General features: G+C 36.8%; 1 protein-coding gene across 7 annotated transcripts in view; it reads right to left on the reverse strand.

The window, feature by feature from the left end:
- Positions 1-26,700, reverse strand: part of CCDC85A (coiled-coil domain containing 85A) — a 213,341-nt gene that overhangs the window by 4,242 nt on the left and 182,399 nt on the right. For 2 of the 7 annotated variants that reach the window (XM_081589601.1, XM_081589602.1), the window contains one exon: positions 308-2,102. In XM_081589601.1, coding sequence (XP_081445727.1) covers positions 2,013-2,102 — 90 coding nt within the window. In that variant the 3' untranslated portion in view covers positions 308-2,012. Of the gene's footprint in view, positions 1-307; positions 2,103-6,547; positions 6,647-9,963; positions 10,084-13,161; positions 13,297-26,700 lie in introns of those variants that run through there. The other 5 variants (XM_081589596.1, XM_081589599.1, XM_081589597.1 and 2 more) reach the window with 5 other exon arrangements.

The raw sequence follows: 26,700 nt of genomic DNA on the forward strand, positions 1-26,700 counted from the left end.
TATCCTTCTGACTACTAATATTTTAATAATAAATAATTGAGGTTTAATATTAATCTATATGAATTAAAAGTAAAAGATACCTAATTTTTAAATATTCTTAAATATCATTCTAAAACTTTTTAACTACATTATACTAAAAAAATAGTTAATTAAGGAATCTCTAAATATTAAATCCCTCATTAAGAGCATATTTAAACATGCTTTGGTTTATATTACTATCATTACTGTCATCATACATGAGCAATATGATACTTAGCAACGATGAGAAATCTCAATTTAGGGAAAATATTTTGAAGGAAAAAAACAGTGGGATTAAATAATTTATTACCATTGCTAAGATGAACACATATACTTGATATTCAATTTTAACTTTAGAACTTTAAAAAAATAATTTTAATACAGTATCAAAATTTACACAAGTATTTTGTCAAAAGACCAGTGTTCCTTGTATAAGCTTCTGCAGGCTCTACTGCAGGCACAAAACTTTTTTTAAATGTCTTCAGAGTGTAGGAATACAACAATTAAGGATGAAAGCTTTTCAAGAAAAGGTGTAAATATAGCAAGCAATTTCCCTTTATAGAGTAATAATATTCTTAAAATATATAACGTTTTAAAAGAAAAGCTTAAATGGTAACCCAATTACAATAATTAGAAAGATAATTCTATAACAAATTAATTCATAAATATTTTTTGAGAACAGGACTGCTTTTTCATCACAATAACATTCAAAAAAGTATAACAATTCCATCACCAGTGACAATTAATACATGTGTAATGAGACCATTTAAAAACAAGAACAATAGAATATCTGCTATGAATCAAATCTGAGTAATTTAGAAGAAAACTGGGAATCGTTGCATTCCTACTTTTATAATTTTATATTACAATATAAAGTTAGCATTCGGTCACAGGCCTCTTGCACATTCATACAAGAAACTATCATTGCATTTGAATAAACACAAAATACCTATCATAGCATTTCCAATACACACAGTCTATTATTATATATATATATATATACCAAAAATAAGGAAAAACTAAAGCTAGCACACCTCCTTTTCAAATCTCAAGCAATCTGAACAAGAGCTTTTAGCTTCAATAATGAAGGACATGCGTCAGTTTCATAAAACGTTAGGATAGTTGCTGTAGGCTAAGAAAGCTTTTTTCATAAATGCAGTGCAATATTTTAAAGTTTACAGAAAGTTTATTAAATATAACAGGATGTTTAGAAACCAAATTGTAGAAATTGACATCTCACAGCTGGGAACACTTAGAAAAATTGTTTGCTTGTTCTCTAATTGAAATTGTTAATATTAACATTAATGAATACACTGAAGATGGAGGTTGATATGTCCCCAAGATGTGTCTTCATGAATAATACATTAAGATGAAAAGAAAAGATATATTTACTTTGATCAATTTAAGTAAATGGCACTCTGATAATGCACTTGACAAAGTCCTGCTACCCTTCTAGCTGGTAAGGAAAACTGATGTGGTATTTTTAGTACCTCAAAAGTCAAAACAAAATCCAAGAAACCTAACCTTATCTTGCATCCAAATTAATTATGCATCAGGAACTAGTATTTTATTGACTAAAATATAATAGGTGACCAACTCTCCAACTTGGGAAGCTGGAAACCACTTGTTATCTTCAACAACATGGTAGAACACTCCCACCATGATATGCAATGATTCAATTCTATCAAAACCACTGAGGCTCTACTGGACTCTTCCAATCATGCAGGTTTCCCCATTACAATCTTAGATCTGAAGAGTCAAAAACATTTTAGTTCTAATGAAAATATTGGACCAAAATGGTGATTTTCAAAGCTACCTTGTTTGAGATGGACTGTAGTGAACATCAAAGTGAGAGACAAAAAATACAACTTCAGCCATACTAAAGTTTTTCGATGGAAGATATGTGCAATGTACAATTACTCCAGGTTTGTGGAAATCCACTCTTTCCTCTTTTATCTCTCTGGCAGTGGTGATGTCATGTTTGAGAGTGTGTCTCACATGGGTCCCTTGTACTGGTTTCCAGACAAATGTTGCCTAATTCCAGGACATGAACCTGCAGCATCTCCAAGTTTCCTCCATACAACCTTAAGAAAAAGAAGAAAAAGAGTAAGTATCTTAATTGTCCTGTTCCATAAAGGGGTGTGTACGGTTTTTTTTTTTTAAGGGGGGAAATCTATGAGAAGGACAAAGAGGATAAGACGAGACAAAATATTCCACAAATGAGCTCAAAAATAAAATGAAATGTGATGCAAGTTTCTAAATCATGAGAACTGCTCAAGAGACAGGAGTGCTATGCTTCTTTAGCAATCAGGGTCAAAATTACAGAATGACATGCCAACTTAAACTGGTTATGAGAGTGGTCCTCAATTCTGGCTGTCCTCTAGGAATTACTCTTAACCAAGTAGGGTCATCTATTTCTTTTAAAGCTGTCAACATGATTCTAATGTGTAGTTAAGAATACATGAGCAAAATCATCCTGGTTCCTATATTATACATCTAAAATGAGGAATACCAAAATGTTAAATAACTAAGAACAAAAGCCCCTTCACTGTCTGTAGTGGTTTAAAGTCCTGAGCTAGTAGCCTCAGGGTCACTAGTAGATTTCCCTTGTTTTCCCTGTGGAATGGGGGCCTTAGTTATCATAAATCTTAGCTGCTGCTGCTGCTGCATCGCATCAGTCGTGTCCGACTCTGTGCGACCCCATATACGGCAGCCCAACAAGCTCCTCTGTCCCTGGGATTCTCCAGGCAAGAACACTGGAGTGGGTTGCCATTTCCTTCTCCAATGCATGAAAGTGAAAAGTGAAAGTGAAGTCGCTCAGCCGTGTCCAACTCTTTGCGACCCCATGGACTGTAGCCCACCAGGCTCCTCCATCCATGGGATTTTCCAGGCAAGAGTAATGGAGTGGGTTGCCATTGCCTTCTCTGTAAATCTTAGCTACCCAATAGTATATCTCAGATTACCACAATAGAAAGCATTCAAATGCAGGGAAAAGATAAGAATAAATTCAAGAGTCACTAAAAACAATATGTTAAAAATCAGGCTATTTTAAAAGGACAATAGCAAAGGGTGAGATTAATAACAAGTAAAACCACCGAATCCAACAATGGCATACCAATATACTACATTAAGAAACCACATAGTAGCAGTCATAACTCTCTGAGTGTTTCACTATTAGGATTATGATCAGATGGATTACTTCCACATAAATTTACATTGCTCTAACATGAACACAAACCAGCTGGTTCATCAATACTTCTTTGTTTTCTTTTTTAAAAGAGCAGATATTTCAGGGAAGCACATTTCTAGTCATAGTAACACATAAGCACGTAGAGGTCTGTCTACCTTCATTTTGAAACCTAATGAACTATTCATCTCTGTGTGTTAGCAGACACTACTGTGTGGTAGAGATGTCCTGTCATATTTGAAGGGAGTTGTAGTTATGGTCCTTAAATATTTGGGAAGGAATTTCCTAGTAGCTTGGATGGTAAAAAAATCCACCTGTAATTCAGGAGACCTGGATTTGATCCCTGGGTCAGGAAGATCCCCTGAAGAAGGAAACGGCTTCCCATTCCAATATTTGTGCCTGGGAAATCCCATGGACAGAGAAGCCTGGCTAGCTATAGTCCATGGGGTTGCAAAGAGTTGGACACAACTGAGCATATATTGCAGTGAATGGTTCAGGCTGTACCCAAGGGAGTTAGGAAAGTGTCCTTTCTCAATACACTGACTAATGAGGGACACATTCTGAATCAGGAAGCCAAGGGACACTATGGACTTTCCCTTTCTAGCCCTTAAATGGTATTACATCTATCCAGAATGCTTTGACATCTTGTTTAGAAGCAAAGGATAGAATCAAATGATCAGGAACAAAAGGTATTAGATGATTACAACTCCGAAGGGTTGTACACAACTCCCTCTTCAAGTATTCAAATGTAGAATGTAATGGGCCTTACCCCTGAAATTACGTGGTGAAAGGAAACTCAGAGAAGACAAAACTTTGAAATAAGCCAAAGATACTCAGACAGACAGAGTAGTGACTTGTTAAAACAGCTGGATATCTGAGATGGTTACTGAGATGGTGGACCAGTCAAGTATCTCAGCTATTCTCAGGGAACTGACAAGGGCCAAACAGAAAAACTTAGGATAAAACCATTACTACAAAAAGATACATAATATACTGTTTCTTACAGGAGAGTATATTTTTGTGGTAGAGCTGGGAAGAGACTACAAGCACTACATGCTTACTAATCAAAATGGTGGTGCTGTGAAGAAAGGCTGTTAACATCTATAAAATGGAAAGACGGTATAGATGTTAACAACCTATTTCCAGAAAGAATACCAGAGACGGATATAAACCTGAGTCTTTTAACTGATCTCACATTATGAGAAAGCTTTGCATTTCTGTAACGTTACTGTAAAAGCCCATAATTCCTCTAATAGGTTTCGTAATCTTATGTACATTATTGTTTAGAAATTTTGAACCTGTCCCACAATCTGTATTTTTGTTTATTTTCCAATATTTGCTATGTGTTCTTGATGTGGATATAACTTACAATGGTGACACAAATATTTCAAATCAACACTTTGTTTTTTTCTCGTGGCTTTTAAATAGTTTCCAAATATAACAGCGCTAACAATCAGATTTGAACTTACTTTTTTTGTTTCTCAAATTTCGGTGACCAAAAGCAAAAACAGAAAAGATGCCCTAGAGAACTTTCAAAGGTAAAAAGCTCTTGGCTTTCTGAAGGCAACAATAATTACCACTGTGTGTGTCCTTTTGAAGGATTTTTGGAAATACAGGCAAATCAAGATCAATGCAAAACTAATCAAGATCCAATTCATTAGTGGGTCCCTTCTCTAGGAAATAAATTTTCTAATATCTAAAAATATTTCATCAAAAAAAGAGACAAGAAACAGTCCTGTGTTCATTTAAACAAATTCTGGCATTGAGCTCAATAGAGATGGTTTCCTCTTCAAGATACATTGATTTTCATTCTTGAGAAAGAAAATGGAAGTGCCTAGATTCATTACAATTGAGAAAGTGGAAAGAGCTGGTCCTCAGAGAAAATCTGGGTATATGCCTGACTTCCCTATTCACTAGAGGACAATTGGGGCAAACAACTTAATTTCAGAATCTTAGTTTCTTCAAGTATAAAATGCGAGTTCCTACCCCGATTGCCTAAGATCTGGTGCGAAACCCAGACTTCTGAATTATGAAGGAGCCTCAATATGACTCTGAGAACCACTGAAGGTATGACCTCCTATAGTCCCTTCCAGTTTTTACAATTCCTAATGTTTGAACTTTAAAATTTATCTGACGGAGGTGTTCAAATTGAAAAGCTTCAGAACAGACAAAAAGCTACAGAAGACGAACAGTGATGCATTTAGGAAATCATGACATCTAGAACCAATGACCATTTGAAAACAGACAACAACAGATATGTAAGAAAGAAAAACAACACCATAAGCAAGCAAGAGCCTATATATGCTGGGGCAAGAGTGCTAAATGCCCATGGGACTTCTTTAACATTTCCTGGATTCTAGGAATGCCTCGGGGAGGTAGGTAAATGAGATAGCTGGTCCTAATAGCCTAAAGCTGAAGGGTATTTCTAAGTAATTTTGATATCCTAATGAACAAAGGATAAAAGTACCATGGAACACCAATTCAAATCAAAGCTTAAAATAACTGACCATGAATTTTTGCTTTTAACAAAGTCTTCCCCATCATATTCTACTTAGTTTTTAAATAAGTTCCACAAATTATATTCTTGATTAAATGATATATCCAAAGCATATTACTCAAAAATTAAAATTAAGATTAATCAAATCCAAACCCCAATAATGATTACATAGGCTAAGCATTGTAAAAATAGCATGTCTTTTTTTTTTCCCCCCACTGTATTTCTGTGATTTCATAGGTAGATTTCTGTGTGGTTATCTCTTAAGTTCATATCTATCTCTTACTATTTTGAGATACTGCTGGGCCTGACATGAAGCACACATCATATGCATGAAGAACTTAGCAAATATTACCTATTGGGTTGGCTAAGAAGTTCGTTCCAGTTTCTATGGAAAAAACAGAACAAACTTTATGGCCAACCCAATATTAAGATGGTGATTTTTTTCCCGAAGTATTGTTACAAACAATCTGCAGAAGGCTACATTTTCTTTGTTTATCATAGGTTTTTAAACACTGCCCTTTGAGGAAAATTATGAAATGGAAACTGATTTATTTTATCAAAACTAGTAACACTTTAGGAAATTTATTGTTCAGAAACTTTCACAGTTCATTCTGGAACACAGAATTGGCTGATTCTTGCTTACCTGCATATTTTACGTGATTATTGTGTTAAAAAATACTGCAATAAAATTTACTAAAGAAAATCAAGGGAAGGTTGGTTTTACTTTCACATAAAAATATAAAGGCATTTGGCCAGCATTTTAAAAAGTAGGTATTCATGAAGCAAAATCTAAGCTATGATGAAGCTTTCAACACAGAATACACAATAAAGCACATTAAACTTACATTGCACATTTCTCTGACTATAGCTTTTTCTGTCTCACTAAGGTCATGTTCATACTCTTTACCCTGTTGACGATCTATAGTTTCCTGAACATCCAAGACCTGGATTTGTTGAAAAAGAAAAGCAAATTTCACATGGAAAAAAAAAGTTTGTTAGTTATGAATAAAAATCATCAAGGAGCTCCACTTTGTGAAAAAAAAAACCTTAGTTTTTTTCCATGTCTGCATATCAAAGTAGGTTAGTATATGGCAAAATCTCTTAAAAGAGTTGATTGTTCTGAAAGCTATCTGGAGTCAATTCTACTTGATTTTCAAATGGCCATTAAGAGCAATCTGCTGCATCACTAATAGTCAATTGAATTCATTCATGTCCAAAATAATTAGATGCATTTAGTTAATCTGGTCATTAAGATAAAGCTGACTGTCAACCATTTGGAGATAGTCAATAAATCTTGCTCCATCGTAAAGACTGGCATATAATTAATTATATTACTCAACAGTCCAAATGATATGTAGACACGGCCTATAGAAAAAATGACTGAAAAGGATAATAGTAACAGATGAAACTTGTCAGAACCCATAAGAACTTTTAACATGAACGTTACTGACCTCAGAGTTCTTGCCTGGATGTGTTCCTGGTGCCTAGAACAGGACTATGGAGACAGCTCTTGGACAAAAGCAAAGAGAAGCAATGGCTCCCCAGGCGTGAAAATATGTGAGCAACACTAAGTATTTTTCATTTTTCATCTGAGAATGAGATGCTTTTAAACAATTTTAGATTCTACCTCTCTAAATTATTCCTAAATGAATTGAGAATAAAATTCTGTTCAAAATGTCTTTAAAAGTTTCATGTCAATACTCTATATAGTACAAAAGAAGACAAAGCTTTGGCCTTGAGTGCTATTTGTTATTTTTCTCTACATCAGCTTCTAAATCAAATCACTGATGTAGTATTAAAAAATTTTTTTTCCTAAAAGCTCCTGTGTAACCCACACTGAACTGTACCACTGCTAAATCCCTTGGTTCTATTGCCACGGTCAATGCTGATGGCCACACCTAAAGGTGTCACCTGAGAATTCACACTTAAAAGCCTGAAGCAGAACCCTACAGAGTCAGTTCATATTCTTTTTATACTTAGAGGAAATTATTGATGATGCTCAATGAATATTCATAGAAAACTTAAAGCACTCCTTGGAACAAGCTCATCTGCCCACAAATTCGATTTATTATGCACCTGAGAGAAGTGTACTTCAAATCGGTTAATTTCTACTAAATGAAATGAAGCTCCAATTAATAGTTATGAATTTTAAAGCAAGAAAAATGTGGCATATTTCAAGTGGACTAATTCCTCATATTGATTTACAGTTCTTTCCCCCCAACTATGACCATGGAGTTTATTAAAGTTTAGAAATTTTTAAAACTTTACGAGAAAATGAGAAACTGAGCCACTGTCTCAACTACTACTTTCAGAACAGAAAAATCTTATGATATAAATCAGCTCTAGATTGGTAGCTTTAAAAACAAAACATGTCAAGAGGCTACATTTATTCCAAAGATGCGTTTCCCAGAGGCTATGTTTGCACATATTTCTGTCTCAACTCATGGAAGCAAATGCATTCTATATTCAAGAGTCTCCAGTTACCCAATCAACGTGCTTCAGTTGCTCAGAATTACCCATCAGCCAAGTGAGGACACTTAATGTGTTCTGATTATAACATAATATCTTCCTCTCAAGATAAAACTATATATGAAAATTAGAAAATGAATTTGGAGAAAATTGAAGAGCTCTTTCCTGCCCTCTCCTTCCTTTTAGGCCATACTACCACAGCTGTGTTGAGAAACTAGGGAAAGATGGCAGTGTGACCCACTACACTGATCTGATTCCGATTGCACTTGTCATTGAATAAGGCAATGGGCTGAAACAGGTTTCAGTTTGGAAAGCAGGGCAGTGTGTCATTTCTGGAGTATGTGTAGATACTAATACTACAGGCTTGAAGCCACTCCTTCATTTTTCCATTTCTAAAGTGCTTTCAGATTGCTAGTGCCTGATTTATGCTCAAGTAACAGCTTGTTTAGCATGCTGTTCATACTAAACAGTATCCAAATGCTGTTGCTAAGAGCACGCCAGCTGATAAACCAGTAGCTATCAGACAAAGGACAGGGAAGGCCCCTCATTCTGGTGTGTCTTCCCACAAATTCCCCTCAGTTGTTCATTTTGTGAGGTTTCCCAATCGAGATAGGAAACACCAAGTTCATTGCCACTGGCCCCCAGCATAGTTCTACCACCTCCCTTTGTCAGTAATCTGTAAGTACCTGGGAGAAGCACACTCATTTCATCTAAGTTACAGCAAAATGTAATGAGGGAGCTAAATCAACTGCTAAAACAATCATCCTCAAGTCAAGTAAATATTTTGAAGTTCTCATCTACTTCTTCGCTTTTCTGCATGCCAAGAAAAGTGGGCCCCCTGCATAAGAGTGCCTCATCAACCTGTGGATAAATCATTCTGAAACCAAAACAACTTTAGAAAAGTTGTGAAATCCATGTGGCAAAAGCAGGACTTAAGCACTCTACCTACTTTATGGCTCAGAAAGGTTTAGTCAAGGCTACATGTTAGGAATTAGAGATAATTTGGAGGACAGTGTTTTATACTTTGGAGCTGATGAAATCTCAAGGAATTGTCTCAGTTTTTAATATGATTTGTATTGCCTGCAGTTTCTTCTTAGAGAGGTAAATATTTATACTGCATATTAATTTTACTTATTGGAAAGCTCATTATTGGTAAAGAAAAATAAATGATAAATTTCAGCCACATCTTTCTTTAAGTTATTGAAGAATCTTAATTATAAGCCAAAAATAAAATATCTTTATGAATAAGACCAGATGTCTATTTTCTAATAGTCTATAAAGAGGCATTAACTAGAGTTTGAAGACTTAATTTCTATTTAGTGGTGAGCAGAGTAGGCTTTTGTTTATTTGAAAACTTTTTTTTAGTAAGTTGCACAACGTACTTCAGTTGCAAAAAGAAAAATATGGTATCCTTCCTTACTATGGGTAACTATTAAGTTCCTATATTTGAAGACGTCCATGCTACAAACATTGCACAGAAAATACCTGTAACAATATTTTACACATACATGCACATCAGACTTCAACTTCAATGCAGATAGATATGAATCACATTACTCAAAACAAAATGATAAAATTAGAGATTCAATTCAACCATAAGTACTCAAACCCACTATTAGTTTATAAAATTAAAATCACTCTTCAAAACTTAAGATTAAAAAAAATTTATACCATAGGGGTCAAAAAATAAAGTATCTATGGTTAAAACGAGACTGTGAGGATTACCAGACTATAGTGAACAAGCCACAACACAACTGAAGTACTGAATAAATGGTTGTACACAGTTGGTTACCTTAAGAGAGTGTACCACGGGTTCAGGCTGCTGAGAAGGTGTGGTATGTCCACTGAAGCTAGCTGGAGAGTTGGGTGAACTGTTACTCCCATCAGCCCCTGATGACAACCTAAAAGAACCCTTAGTAGAAAATCAACAACTTTGTTATTAAAACAAAAGTCGTTTGTAACTGAAGAAATGTCATTCAGTATTCAATTTCACTGCCAAATGAGAATTAGCCTTTTTTTCTAGCCTGTCATAAGATGCTATCAACCTGTTAATTGGAATACACTTGCTGCTTGACCAGCAAAAAAAAAAAAAAGGTAACCAAGAGCCATCTCTATGCGTTTCCAGATGTCAGTTCTGATTTACTGAAGAGAGCAATGCCCCCTAAGGAATGCCCATTAAGAACATTTTAAGAATGATTTTTGAAACTTAAAAATACTCAAGAGTAGGGAATTTGTGAGTTACTCCACATTTGAGTTAAACATGCTCACTCAGCATGACAAATGCCATATTCCATATGTCTCAGAAAATGCAGATACATCACATTGGAGAAATGGTGTCCCTTACCTATGGTGGAACATTTCCCAAAGAGATTTAACCATATGCAACATTTTCTTCAAGAATTCTTATTTTATGAACATTTAAAAAATGAAAAAACAGATTGCAAATTACATATTTGTAGTTTAGTGACTTTTCAACTGAATTGCTGAGAAGTCAGAACCTGGGCATTATTAATTTGATCTGTAAGAGTCACAGTCGCCCATACAGGAAATGGGAAAGAGTAAAAATGTCACTTTTTCCAGGGTTCCTTGGGAAAAATACTAATGGATCAGGAAAGAAAAAGAACAGCAGTGATCTACCCTCCTAGCAAAAACAGTCTAATGGGAATTTTCCTGTTTTTAGGGTCTGAGAGATTTTAATTTCTACCCATCAACAAATCTGCAGATTTTTTCATACCTACTAGATTAATAACTGTTCCCTTAAACTTGATCCTATGAATCTAATTCCCTGAGAAGGAGCCATGGAAGGTGCATCATATGTGGATTCTTGGTAGGAAGAAACAACAGTGTTCCGGGACATTAATTTTCTAGCATCTACAGGAGTGTTTCGATGTTGTGCATTTTAGGGGTGGGTGGGAGAAGCTGAGCACAGCAATAGTAACAGGTATGGGTTTTACACAAACTATGCTAACTGCAGAGAAATTAACTCTTGCTATTGATTTTTTATAGAGATTATTATTTATAATGAATTGGGAATATCTTCTCCCTTCCCTCATCACTGTCCTTTCTATCTATATGTCCTTGAAGGCTGTCCTTGCCATCTCACAAAGCCAACTGAGGCCATGTTCTTTCCTATGCAATCAGGTCAGGTCCTGCCCCCACCCTCACTAGCCAACAGGGAGAGGAAGCCATGGATTATGACATTTAGGTGACCTTCCAGCTTCTGTCTGCCCCTGCAATTAATAATGAAATTAATAGCAGGTAATGACACAGGACATACATTATCACAGCCCCAACCCCCTCTGGGAAAAAAAATATAAGGTTTGTTTTGTTGTAATTTGAATCAAATCAGACATAGACCACCTAAAACAAATAATAGAAAGTAAACTATATGAAGTTTAAAGATGATTAATAACAGGCACATGCTCCCCCCCCATCCAACCACCAAATTTGGACATTTTCTTCCTTTGTAGAAATCAAATATTTCCAAAACAAACGAGTTCTAAAGGAAGTTCTTCTTCCCTGAAAAGCTCTGGTTCTCTACTATTCTCTTTCCTTACTGGTACCACTCTTAGGAACTCTTTGGAAAAGGTTTCTGAGGTTATACAGAGTTCACATCCACGTCTCATTCAGTCTCCACCACTGCACTGCTGTTTCCTCTGAATGGTAATCTAACTTGTCAGGCAAGATGCTTCCCCCTCTGGAACAAACTCCCTTCAAATTCTTCCTTTCCTGCCCAGCCTGTTTCAAATCCCAGACCTGGCAAAATGTGGTAGGCAGCTCCAATTCTAGCTTCTCTGCCCTTGGGCACAGGACCTCTATCTTTCAGGGTATTTTGGTTTAAGAGAATTTCTGAAATCAATGATAACTGGCTTCCCTAAACCACATCCTTTGGGCAGTTTAGCATTGTTTATACTTAAGGACAGTCCTGCCTATTCAGAAAGACATACCTTTTTATTAAAGAAGTTTCACCACCATCATCATCATAAAAGCTACAATGGAAGCTACATGGGCAGGGGAAGGAGGAAGAGGCGGTGGCAGGCAACTTATTCAGGGAATCAAGCTCTACTTCAAATTTGCTTTGCAAGCCATGGACTCAGTCATCACTAGAAAGGTAAAGGTTCATATTTCATGTAGTTTTGTGAAGTGGCAAAGGTTACTGAATGTGGGATAAATTGCACACTAATAGATGCTAAATAGTTTTCTTGATTATAACAGAAACAAGCACCTCATTCTTTCTGTCACATCTCATTTAGTTACTACAAAATAAAATTTTAGATTTCTAGTGCTTATTGGTAGAGTTTTATCTGGGCTTTCTCTGGGCTCTGGGCTCCATCAATACATATTCTCAGTTGAATAATATATTTTCACTGAAGCACTTTTAAAAATATGCTACTGGGTAAAATACTAGCACAAAAAATATTTTAAAAGACTCCCTTGGAGTTTATTTCAATAAGATTTAGCCTGCTTATTTAAATTGTATCTTGGCTGACTCAGGAGACAGGGAATTTAAAAAGAAAAAAATCTTACTGAAATCGGAAATGAGAGTCCCAGCTTTGGGGTTGCTTGTTTTCAAGCTACACATGACCACACACAGTGCACGCACCACCTCTTGGGTCAGTGGTCAGTTTGAAAGGGCAAGGAATAATTTTCTGAGCTGGTCTTGACACTCCTGTTGGTGTCTAACAGTTCATTTTCATGGTCACTGACATTAAACCCCTTTTCGAAAAAAAAGGTGCAGGTACCTTTCTCCTTCTTCAGTGTTTGAGGTTATTCAACTTTCACCCCCAGGTTCAGGGGGAAAAGCACTGAAGGTGACTGTTTAGAAGATAAAAGACTCTATGCCCACCTTCCCTCCCCTGATCTGGACACACAGTGAAATTCTTTCATGTGTGCAGACTCGTTCTCTCCCCTCCAGTATAACTTTTCCTCTAGCAACAGAAGCCATCTGGTTATGCACAAGCAAATCAGCAGCTGACTCATCTTCACTCACCGGGAGAGTGGGCAGGCATCGTCCTATTCCTCGGCACCCTTGCCACCACTGCAAGACCCGCCGGGCTCTGGGCCCCCAGCCTTTCTCCATATTTGAGCTGTTTCTAGTTGGAGGTTGCCTTCTATTCTGGGTGGCCTTATATTTGGAACAATATAGTACAATCACTCAGAAAAATGCTGTTTCCCAAGTTTCAAGAAAGCAGATAGAACAAGAAGCTTAATGAAATGAACCACAATGACCACAATGGCAAGCTGTAACATGCACCTCTAATGAGGGAGAACATCAAAAAACTCACTGAAGTCCTGTATGTAAGAGCTAATATTGATTTTTTTTTTTTTAAGTTTTGGGCAGAGGTATAACTAATTCTTAAGCTATCAAAAAGAGAAAGACGATAATGCCAAAATTCTACCAAAAAAAGAAAAAAAAAAAGGAAGCTATTTATACAACTTAAATCTTGTTGGTTTTATTTGTGAGAAATAGAGAATTAACATAAGGTCTTCTAAGTATTTCAACTTAGAAATTGTTTAAATGCAATTGGGAGCACTCAGACCTTATGTTAAGAAACACAAGTTGGGTAGATATATTCAATACTCAGAAAAACTGACACGGCATCAAATTCTCAGCAAAATTTCTGTACACTGAAGAGTATATAATGAACTCAGAGATCACTATTGCAATAAACTATTATATGGAGCATATACATAATTATCAAAGTTTCTATTAATCAGTCATTTCCCAAGTTTCTGTACTGGTTGTAACTAGAGCTATCACATAACTGACATAAAAAGAAAATACAAAGAGTTTTCATCCCTAAATTTCAGTTTTTTCCAGGACCAAACTGTAATTTTATTAAAATGATCAGAAACAAAATGAACTCATTTGTCCATAATTTCCTTTCCCTGCTAACTTTCACTAAGACCTTCTAAGAATGCTATGTCCTAAAGAATAAGAAACAATTTTTGAAATATAGAAAACTTGCAAATATAGTCTAAAAATTCCAGTGTCCAAACATTTAAGTTAATTTTAGGAGACTGAAAATGAGAAAATAATTTTTTAGTTCTCATTAATCTGTTATTTGCTTTATGGTGAACAGCACTGGTTTAATTTTTACTTTTCTCTGACTTTTGGAGGCTGAACAATAAAGAAAATATACCATGGTCTGAAGTGAAATCAGAAAGGGAGCAATGTCGACCAGCATTTGGTACTCACAAAATTTTTTTCTGAGTCTACAAAATAAGTACAAGTTACCTATTAAGTAAGAAAGTCACACATATTCTTCACATAGAGCAGAGAAAAATATATTTGCAGTTGGACCACAATGATCATTTCCTCAAAGCAACACTAGTTTAAACTTTGCTTTCTCAGTAATCATCTCATAAGTCAGTGTCTATTTCCATCATAAAGAGTTATATCCAACAATTTATATTATGGTGGATGGCTGAAAAGTCATCCCCCATCCCAATTTGCACAGTTTTGTTCCTGGGATGATCATTAGCAATGAATGAAGATTTATTTACAAATGAGCTCTATATTCTAAATTTGGTTCTCTCCAACACTTACACATCTCTCAGATTTCATGTTTTTTGTATCCAACAACCAAGTAAAACATAAAAATTTCTTTCATTTGTATTTAATGTGTAGTGAGATTAAATCCCAATGCCTCTCCACTGTAACAAAACTTATTACAATAACCACGAAATCTAAGGTAATATCTGTGATCAGTTAGAAGCCTGCTCGAAGGAGCAGTCATTTATTTTCATTTTCAGAAAGTTGATACAACATGCAATAGCAACATTTTTCAGTATCTTGTAAAAGGTTCTTTTTAAACATACTCAATACAGATTGTAGACGACTAATCTCATTAAAGGGGGCAATATATGTATCCTTGCCTTGAGAACCCCATGAACAGTATGAAAAGGCAAAAAGATAGGACACTGAAAGATGAACTCCCCAGGTCAGCTGTGCCCAATATGCTACTGGAGATCAGTGGAGAAATAACTCCAGAAAGAAGGAAGAGATGGAGCCAAAGCAAAAACAACACCCAGTTGTGGATGTGACTGGTGATAGAAGCAAAGTCCAATGCTGTAAAGTGCAATACTGCATAGGAACCTGGAATGTTAGGTCCATGAATCAAGGCAAATTGGAAGTGGTCAACAGGAGATGGCAAGAGCGAACGTCGACATTTCAGGAATCAGTGAACTAAAATGGACTGGAATGGGTAAATTTAACTCAGATGACCATTATATCTACTACCGTGGGCAAGAATCCCTTAGAAGAAATGGAGTAGCCATTGTAGTAAAAGAATCCGAAATGCAGTACTTGGATGCAATCTCAAAAATGACACAATGATCTCCATTCGTTTGCAAGGCAAACCATTCAATATCACGATAATCCAAGCCTATACCCTGACCAGTAAAGGTGAAGAAGCTGAAGTTGAACGGTTCTATGAAGACATACAAGACTTTCTAGAACTAACATCCAAAAAAGATGTCCTTTTCATTACAGGGGACTGGAATGCAAAAGTAGGAAATCAAGAAATACCTGGAGTAACAGGCAAATTTGGCCTTGGAGTACAGAACGAAGCAGGGCAAAGACTAATAGAGTTCTGCCAAGAGAACACACTGGTCATAGCAGACACCCTCTTCCAACAACACAAGAGAAGACTCTACACATGGACATCACCAGATGGTCAGCACAGTAATCAGATTGATTATATTTGGCTGCAGATTGCAGCCAAAGATGGAGAGGCTCTATACACTCAGCAAAAACAAGACCAGGAGCTGACTGTGGCACAGATCATGAACTCCTTATTGCCAAATTCAGACTTAAATTGAAGAAAGTGGGGAAAACCACTAGACCATTCAGGTATGACCTAAATCAAATCCCTTATGATTATACAGTGGAAGTGAGAAATAGATTCAAGGGATTATATCTGATAAGAGTGCCTGAAGAACTATGGATGGAGGTTCGTGACATTGTACAGGAGACAGGGATCAAGACAATCCCCAAGAAAAAGAAATGCTAAAAAGAAAAATGGCTTTCTGAGGAGCCCTTACAAATAGCTGTGAAAAGAAGAGAAGCGAAAAGCAAAGGAGAAAAGGAAAGATATTCTCATTTGAATGCAGAGTTCCAAAGAATAGCAAGGAGAGATAAGAAAGCCTTCCTCAGTGATCAGTGCAAAGAAATAGAGGAAAACAATAAAATGGGAAAGACTAGAGATCTCTTTAAGAAAATTAGAGATACCCAAGGGAACATTTCATGCAAACATGGGCACAATAAAAGACAGAAATGGTATGGACCTAACAGAAGCAGAAAATATTAAGAAGAGGTGACAAGAATACACAAAAGAACTATACAAAAAAGATCTTCACAACGCAGATGATCATGATGGTATGATCACTCACCTAGAGCCAGACATCCTGGAACGCAAAGTCAAGTGGGTCTCAGGAAGCATCACTACAAATAAATCTAGTGGAGGTGATGGAATTCCAGTCGAGCCATTTCAAAACCTGAAAGATGATGCTGTGAAAGTGCCACATTCAATATGTCAGCAAATATGGAAAACTCAGCAGTGGCCACAGGACTGGAAAAAGGCAGTTTTCAAACCAATCCCAAAGAAAGGCAATGCCAAAGAATGTTCAAACTACCACACAATTGTACTCATCTCACACACTAGTAAAGGAATGCTCAAAATTCTCCAAGCCAGGCTTCAACTATTGTAGTACTGTTGTACTGTTGTACATGAACCGAGAACTTCCAGATATTCAAGCTGGTTTTAGAAAAGGCAGAGGAACCAGAGATCAAATTGTCAACATCCACTGGATTATTGAAAAAGCAATAGAGTTCCAGAAAAACATCTATTTCTACCTTATTGACTATGCCAAAGCGTTTGACTGTGTGGCTCACCACAAACTGTGGAAAATTCTGAAAGAGATGAGAATACCAGACTCCTTGACAAACCTCCAGAGAAATCTGTATACAGGTCAGGAAGCAACAGTTGGAACTGGACATGAGCAACAGACTGGTTCCAAATAGGGAAAGGAGTATGTCAAGGCTGTATATTGTCACCCTGCTTATTTAACTTATATGCAGAGTACATCATGAGAAATTCTGGGCTGGATGAAGTACAAGCTGGAATCAAGATTGCCAGGAGAAATATCAATAACCTCAGATATGCAGATGACACCACCCTTATGGCAGAAAGTGAAGAGGAACTAAAAAGCCTCTTGATGAAAGTGAAAGAGGAGAGTGAAAATGTTGGCTTAAAGCTCAACATTCAGAAAACTAAGATCATGGCATCTGGTCCCATCACTTCATGGCAAATAGATGGGGAAACAGTGGAAACAGTGTCAGACTTTATTTTGGGGGTTCCAACATCACTGCAAATGGTGATTGCAGCCATGAAATTAAAAGATGCTTACTCTTTGGAAGGAAAGTTATGACTAACCTAGATAGCATATTAAAAAGCAGAGATATTACTTTGCCAACAAAGGTCCATCTAGTCAAGGCTATGGTTTCTCCAGGAATCATGTATGGATGTGAGAGGTGGACTATAAAGAAAGCTGAGTGCCGAAGAATTGATTCTTTTGACCTGTGGTGTTGGAGAAGACTCTTGAGATTCCCTTGGACTGCAAGGAGATCCAGACAGTCCATGCTTAAGGAGATCAGTCCTGAGTGTTCACTGGAAGGACTGATGTTGAAGCTGAAACTCCAATCCTTTGGCCATCTGATGTGAAGAACTTACTCATTTGAAAAGTCCCTAATGCTGGGAAAGATTGAAGGCGGGAGGAGCATGGGACAACAGAGGATGAGACGGTTGGATGTCATCACCGACTCAATGGACGTGAGTTAGAGTAAACTTTGGGAGTTGGTGATGGACAGGGAGGCCTGGCATGCTGCAGTCCACGGGGTCACAAAGAGTTGGACATGACTGAGCAACTGAACTGGACTGAGCTGATATGGGCCATATTTTCACAGATGAATAAACTACTTGATGATATCATTTTAAAGGAAAAGGTACTCTTTTAGAATCAGGATTATTGACTTTCTACTCATTTCAGCAACTTTGTTGTTTTAAATCAGGTCCTGGAAAAATGTATTCTGCACTGACCATCATTTTTGACCTTCAGGTAAAAATATAATGAAGGTTTTCTGCTAGCTCTACAGTTGTCAATCATGCTATTTTTTGAAGACAGATTCATAGAATATAAATCATCAGTAATTCTGGTTGGAGTGATTTCTGGCAAATTCAGAACCTAAAGTGGGGACACCCAAATTCTAGCCAGGAATTGGGAGAACAATTCCCAACCACCTTAACAAAGTCATTTCCTGTTTTCTGAGGAATTCTATTTTGCTTTGCTTTCTGCAGTTTTCCAAAAATTCAAATTCATTTTTTTCCTAAAAAGCAATGCATGAACGATCCTGCTATGGAAATCTGTGTACTCATCAGCTACTTTATATACAGTTAATTTGAAAATTATTTCATATTTAGTATTTATTTAGTATCTTGCATGTTATTTAACTTTGCTCTTTTGTTAATAGCAAAGGAATGCTGCACATCCAGACTGTACCAGAAGTAAATTACAGATCACTTAATATGTGGCATGTACTCATTATAGAAGTGACAAATTCTACTACTATAAACAAATACCCTAGATTGGGAAACAAAAGCACACCTCATCATAACATAGGCTAAAAATACCACCCAAAACAAACAAACAAAAAAACATAGGCTAAATATGTCAGCTATGATGACATAGCTGACATCATACTCAATGGGTGAAAAGCTAAAAGCATTTTCCCTAAGCTGAGCAACAAGACAAGGATGTTCCCTCTTGCCAGTTTCATTCAGCATGGTGCAATCAGACAAGAAAAAGAAATAAATATACTAATTGAAAAGAAAGAAACAAAAGGGTCACTGTTTGCAGATGGCATGATACTATACAGAGAAAATCCCATACATCACCAAAATACTACTAAAGCTCACCAGTAAATTAAGTGAAGCTGCAGGATACAGGATTTATACACAGAACTCTGTTGCTTGTCTATGCACTAATAATGAACTATCAGAAAGAGAAAGCAAGAAAACAATCACATTTAAAACTGCATCAAAAAGAATAAACTACCCAGGGGTAAACTTAACCAAGGAGGTAAAAGACCTGTACTCTGAAAATTAGAAGACTCTGATGAAGGAAACGGAAGATGATACAAATAAATGGAAATATATCCCGTGTTTGTGAATTGGAAAAAAATAATATTGCTAAAATGTCCATACTACTCAAAGGAATCTGCAGTCCTAATGCAATCCCTATCAAAATATCTGTGACATTTTTCACAGAACTAGAACAAATAACCCTAAAATTTATATGGAACCACAAAAGACTTAATAGCCAAAGAAATCTTAACAAAACAGAACAATGCCGGAGCTATCATGTGCCTTGAATTCAGACTATACTACAAAGCCACAGTAATCAAAACAGTATAATACTGGCACAAAAATAGACACTTAGATCAGTGGAACAGAATAGAGGGCCCAGAAGTAAACCCACACACTTATGGTCAATCAATCTATGACAAAGGAGTTAATAATATACAATGGGGAAAAGATAGTTTCTTCAATAAATGGTGCCAAAAAAAACTGAACAGTTACATGTGAAACAATGAAATTAGAACGTTTACTTACACCATATACAAAAATAAACTCATAATGGATTAAAACCTAAATGTAAGATCAGACACCATAACACTGGATGAAAACATGGGCAGAACACTCTTTGACATGAATCAGCAATGTTTTTTTGGATCTCTCTCCTAAGGCAAAGGAAACAAAAATAAACATAAACAAATAGGACCTAACTAACTTAAAAACTTTTGTACAACAAAGGAACCCATTGATAAAATGAAAAGACACACAATGGGAAAAAAATATTTGCAAATTATATGTCCAATAGGAGTTAATATTCAAAATATTTAAAACTCATATATATATATATATGAGTTTTAAAAGCTCATATATAAAAGCTCATAAAACTCAGTATCAAAAAAAAACCTGATTAAGAAATGGACAGAAGACCTAAATAGACATTTCTCCGAAGAAGACACACAGTTGGCGAACAGGCATATGAAAAGATGCTCAACATCACTAGTTATCAGAGAAATGCAAATCAAAACCACAAAGAGGTCATCCTGCTCACATCTGTTAGAAAGGCTATCATCAAAAAGACCACAACTAACAAACACTGGTGAGAATGTGGAGAAGAGGGAACCTTTGTGCACTGTTGCTAGTAATGTAAATTGATGAATCCACTACGGAAAATAGTATGGAGGTTCTTTAAAAAACTAAAAAGAGAACTACCATAGGACCCAGCAATTCCACTTCTGAATATATATCTTAAGAAAACAAAATCATTAATTCAAAAGGATATCCCCCCAATGTTCATAGCAGCATTATTTACAATAGCCAGGATACAGAAGCAACCTAAGTGATGGCTGATAGATGAATGTATACAAAAGATATGGTAATTACGCATGCATGATCCTAGTTCCCCAACCAGGGATTGAACCCACACCCCCTACATTGGAAGCATGGAGTCCCAGCTACTGGGCCACCAGGGAAGTCCCTACTACCCTTCTTTTATGACATGATATCTGGAAATTGGGATACTTTCTATTATTGTCCTTAAAATAACTGACCTTCAAAATTAAGGAAAAAATATGAAACCATTCAAATTTTTAAAAGATCATCTAAACGAAAAGAAAATACTTATGGTCCCAGAATACTTATTACTTATGGTCCTGGAAGAAAATTATTGCAATTCACGATGTGAGATTTAAGAGAACTAGCAAGATAAAGCTTTTGTGATTATCTTCTTGCTATTTTATGGTTATATTTTACTAGTTTTAATAAAATTACATTTAACTGACACTCTAGAAGCTTCTAGTCTTTTGCCTCATAGAAGTACATTTTTAAAAAGTCTTTAACAAGAATAGGAGAATACTATGTTTTTATATTTTATCATAAAAATACATGCTTCCCACTTTGATATAAATCAGATGTAATGCATTTGTAACAAACATTAGAGCCCAGCCCCTTACCTATTATAGAACGCCAACTATGAAAGCCTGAAGATTGATCGGCTAAAGAGGTTTCCTGTTAGTTAAAGATGCTTAATTTTTTATACATCCTGAAGCTAGGTCAAACTATCAAACTGTGTGCCTCATACCTCATGAGAATGTATACCTAGTTTAAGAGTGAGGATGAATTCTCTTTTTCCTTATTATATGGCAAGAGCAGATGCTTTGGAAAATAATATTTTGCTCAGTTTGATCAGTCTTCATTCTGACATATTGCAATACTGCAACAGCACACAAACAAATGCTCAGATAAGAAGAGATTTTAAAGGTCACTTTGACAAGTCTTTTCCAAGAGATTCCTGTGAATAGACTTAGAAATGCTAAGAGACCCTCTGCTTTGGTCTAACAGATAATAGTTAACTGTATTCAGAGAAAAGCACTTCTTATTTAAATTAAAGAATCTAATCAATACTACTTTAAAATATTAGATAATTTCCTAGATTTACAGATATTCATTTATTCACTTCACATATATTTACTAACCACCTACCAAAGATAATATCCCCTATGATGCCAAGTACATTTCCTTTCCAATACATTTTTGTTGAAAGAAAAGCACAGTAAGTTTGTATTGTTGACTACAGGATCACAATGCGTAGGTTCAGTCTTAATCTGACACTTAGCAGTGGCATGACCTCTCTGTGCCTCAGTTTCCTAGTCTATAAAATGTGGATAGTAATGCTACAATGGAGCGTCAGTCTACAGGTTTGGCTACTTACATGAAAAGAGCTTTACAACAATGCCTGGCCCACAGTAAGTGCTAAGTAACTGCTGTCATTATCACAAATGTTTTAGCTTTGCTTGTCAACACATTTTATAGCTTGTTTGTCAATCTACTTTCACATGTTTATTATTTAGAGCAGTTCTCAACCTGAGGTGATTTGGCCCCCAGCAGGAGATATTTGGCAAAGAAGCCTACAGACATTCTTAGTTGTCAAAACTGGGCAGTTTCTATGGGAATCTAGTCGGTAGAGGACAAGCATGCTGCTGAATGTCTGACAATGCACAGGATAGGGACAGCCCACTACAACAGAATTATCCAGCCTCACATGTCAATAGCGCTCAGGTTGAGAAATCCTGATGTAGAGAAAGAAGTTGGGGAAACTGCAAAGCAAAATTGCTAGTGAATCTCTGCATTTTGCATGTGAAGACAAGTTGCCCACAAGACTTTGATGGAGCCTGTGATGATTTTAAAGGAAATTCTCTGAGCTTAAGACCTCAAGTGATCTAAGTATAAAGACATCTTTATTTCCACCGCCCCCCGCCAAAGCAAATTACTCTTTCTAACAAAAGGAATAGTATTAAAAATACCTGATACATTCTACTGTAATAACACTAGCAGAAACAGCACACAGAATGGGCAGGCTCAGGGCAACAGTCCAGGGGACAAAGAACTGTCAGAGTGGAGAGAGACAGCACGCTGAAGCGCCTTGAAAACAGAGACACCAATCCCACAGAGAGTAAAACTGGCAGAGGTGCTTTGTGGACATTATGCGAGAAAATGAATCTTCCTTAGCAAAACAACAGGTAAAGATTCTGCCCTTAACTTCAAGTAGTCACACCAAGAAAGAATAAAATTGCCCACAAATAGAAATGAGGGCTCTGACACATGAAACAACATCCCAGGGCAGAGGAGAGCACGCTGTGATAGGCAGAGAGGAATCAGAGGACACTGGACTAGAACATGGACCACTCTCTCCAGATGTAGCTAAGTCTGTTTACATGTTTGTCTCCTCAATAGGAAGAAGACTCCTTGAGGGTGCACCTGAATCATAACAGCTCTCAATTACTAAGCCCCTGCTACATGTTGCTGCTACTGCTAAGTCACGCCAGTCGTGTCCGACTCTGTGCGACCCCATAGACGGCAGCCTACCAGGCTCCTCCGTCCCTGGGATTCTCCAGGCAAGAGTAGAGGAGTGGGGTGCCATTGCCTTCTCCGCTGCTACCTGTTAGGACTCTCCTAAGTACTGTCAATTAAAAGATTATAAAGAGTAGCTCATAGCTCTACTATATGATAATATCCATTAAGACATGAACTGTTGGCCCGGCACTTGTTCTCAGTAATTTATACTTCATAGTTACTTTTTTTTTTTTTCTTTTTGGCCTGGGACCCTGAAGTTCTTCTGTTCCAGGTACTCATCCTTTAGCTCCTGGGCTGCAAGGAGATCCTGTAGATCCTAGGGAGCATCAGGGCTGACCCAGAGGCTTGGGGAGGTCAGAATAGAAGCATGTTAATAACTGATGCAGAAGAACTGGTACATACCAGATGAACATCAGCTGTGGGCCCAAGGACTTTGTCCACTCCAGACCCAGAATTGTGGCCACAACAGTTACATAAAGCTTGCAGCTGTAATAACCCAAAGATTTTGAGACTTGAGATTTGATGAAGTCATCTAATAAATTTGTTAAGAATTGTTAGCAACTCACTTTGAAGTACTGTGTGAGTCATGGTATAAATGAAATAGAATAGGGTTCCAGCTCAACACAGTTATCAAGAGAGTAATCTATTTCCTATTCTAGCTTTCTGCTCTCTGGGTTTGTGGTTCCAGTGATGGCTTCTGGATCCCATGCTTTCCTTATTCCATACTGGTGTGATCCAGGATGTCACTCTCTTGATTCTGGTTCCTTCATATTTATTCATATTCTTTCTCTTATTCTGGAACAGGTGTTGAAAAAGCTTGCTTCCATCCTGAACAAATCATGATCATGGGGACTCTACTTTCATGGTTTGACAGAGGGTGTAATTACCCTGACCACTCACTGCAAGGTGAGCTGATAAGACTCTTGTTCATAGCCCTGTCCCATTTGATAGTAATATGTCACGTATCTTGGAGCTCCTTAAGGTCACTGCACTTGACTTCTATTATCTCTGTAATTACAATGACCAGTACCCTATCTCCACATAGAAGTTGCTCAATAAACTTAATATATTAATGGATAATAAAAATCTATGTGCAGGATAGTGGTTTTTCCTCTATCATCTCAGAAGTAGTTGTGTAAATGCTGTAATTGTGTGTCTGTGTACTCTGTAGTTAGTAGGTACTCAACTATTTATTGAGTTATTAAAGCCTACTTCTAGAGGGCTAAAATGGTCTGAAACAAATAAAACTGAAATTTCTGTGATGTCTACAGAATTTAAACACAGACTAAATTTCCATTCTTTTTTTCTGATTCATCAGAATTTAAATATAGACTAAATTTCTATTATTTTTTCTTATTAGCCAGAGCAAAATTAATTTATTCTGAAAATCTTAAATCACTTCCTTCTATTTCTAAAGCTGCAGTGAGCTCAAATATGTTAAAGAAAAAAAAAAAGTAACTGAAAAGATTACTAGGAATGGTTAGCAAACTAAAAGTAGAAATGAGAATTATGGAGGCATCCAAAGTATATGGTGATTTCTATCAAAATCATTGTATAATGCCAAACACCAAATGGTGAATATAAAAAAAGTTATTATCAAAAGAGGTATTATTCTCAGCTTCATTAAGAATAGGCCAGTCAATCTATAAGTATTCACATGTTCCCAGCTAAGGATTCAAGAAGGTACTATATTCACTGACCAGGCGGCACCAGTGGTAAAGAACTTGCCTGCCAATGCAGGTTAGACATAAGAGACATGGGTTCCATCCGTGGGTCAGGGAGATCCCCTGAAGGAGGGCACAGCAACCCAATCCAGTATTTTTGCCTGGAGAAACCTATGGACAGAGGAGCCTGGCAAGCTGTGGACCATAGGGTCGCACAGAGTCGGACATGACTGAAGTGACTTAGCATGCATACATGCATGACTCCTCATTTATCATGCCAAACAATGTCTAAGATTGACGTCTGTGAAGTCACAGTTGAGGTGGTGAGGAGCTCCAATTCAGATAACCTGAAATTTTAAGCCCTTGTCGCATTCAGGGAAACAGGAAGTTGTTCAGAAGAATGTGAGCCTAGAACATAAGGGACAGGGTAGCAAGAAATGAGGCTGACGTGAATGGCAAGAGGTGAGATGATGAAGAACCTTCTATAATATATAAAGGATTTGAAATTTATTCTATGATGAGGCATGAGCTGCATGACAAGACCTGATGTGGTTTGGTAGATTGTCCTGGGAATAATGTGGAGCTTGATCTGGGTGGGAAAAGACTTGTACTTAGTCGCTCAGTCATGTCCAACTCTTTGCAACCCCATGGACTACAGCCCACCAGGCTCCTCTGTTCATGGGGTTCTCCAGGCAAGAATACTGGAGTGGGCTGCCATGCCCTCCTCCAGAGGATCTTCCCAATCCAGGGATCGAAGCCAGGTCTCCCACATTGCAGGCTGACTCTTTATCAGCTGAGTCACCAGGGAAGCCCATGAATAGTGGAGCGGGTAGCATATCCTTTCTCCAGGGGATCTTCCTGACCCAGGAATTGAACCAGGGTCTCCTGCATTGTAGGTGTACTCTTTACCAGCTGAGCTACCAGACAAGCTGGTATGAAGACAAGCTAGTCTGGGATGAAGTCCAATTATGAGATTAACAAAGAAGTTCAAAGGAACAATGATTACTCATCACCTACACTGGACAACAGCCCAAAGAATAAAAAAGATGATATTGATGGATTAAAGGGAAGAAACTTATGAGCTTTAATATTTATTTGAGTGTAGGTAGGGAGGCTGAGGGAGGCTGAAAGAGGACTCCAGGATGGGGACCAGCTAACTGGTCATGCCATTAACCAGGACAGGAAATGCCAGGGGAAGTAATATATCTAACCCTTTCATCAGATTTTAAAATCAAGATCAAAGAGGGAATTAACAGTATAAAGCACAAAAGCATCTTTCTCACACATATTCCCCAAAATGGTTTCCTTATGACATGTAAAATGGGAGCTTGCAAAATATTTAAAGCTTTGTTAATCTTTAAATTGCAAATGACTTGAACTTCATGCAATAATGAAAATATATTCTTGGAAAAGAAAAGAATTCTGAAATATCTATGACTCCAGGTGAAACCTGCAGATATTTAAATTCAGTTTCCAAAAATAATAATAATAAATGAAAGTAATTACAGAGGTTAGCAGGATGCCTTTTTACAAGAATAAGAGAGGGCAAACCCTAGGAAGAAAAGAATGAGTATCTTGAAAGGGCCAGAACAGCGAACACCCTCTATCTCTGCAGCCAGAGCAACAACAAAGAATAACAACAAAGGCATAGCAAAAAAAAAAAAAAAGCTATTAAACAATAGGTAGGAAATGTGGACAATTAGATTTACATCATTCTGCTTCTAAGTAAAGAGTTTACGTGCTTAATTCTTGTTCTGTATTAACCATACACCTCCCTGTTGAGACAGACTGAAATTTCTAGGGAAAAAAAAAGAAAGATGATTATCTAAATGGGTTTCCAATCAGGTTGACATTAAGTAGTAAGTGTACAACACTGTTGTT

The sequence above is a fragment of the Giraffa tippelskirchi genome, chromosome 4 (assembly GCF_054371585.1).
Source record: "Giraffa tippelskirchi isolate mGirTip1 chromosome 4, T2T-mGirTip1v1.2.pri, whole genome shotgun sequence".
Classification (NCBI taxonomy): domain Eukaryota; kingdom Metazoa; phylum Chordata; class Mammalia; order Artiodactyla; family Giraffidae; genus Giraffa; species Giraffa tippelskirchi.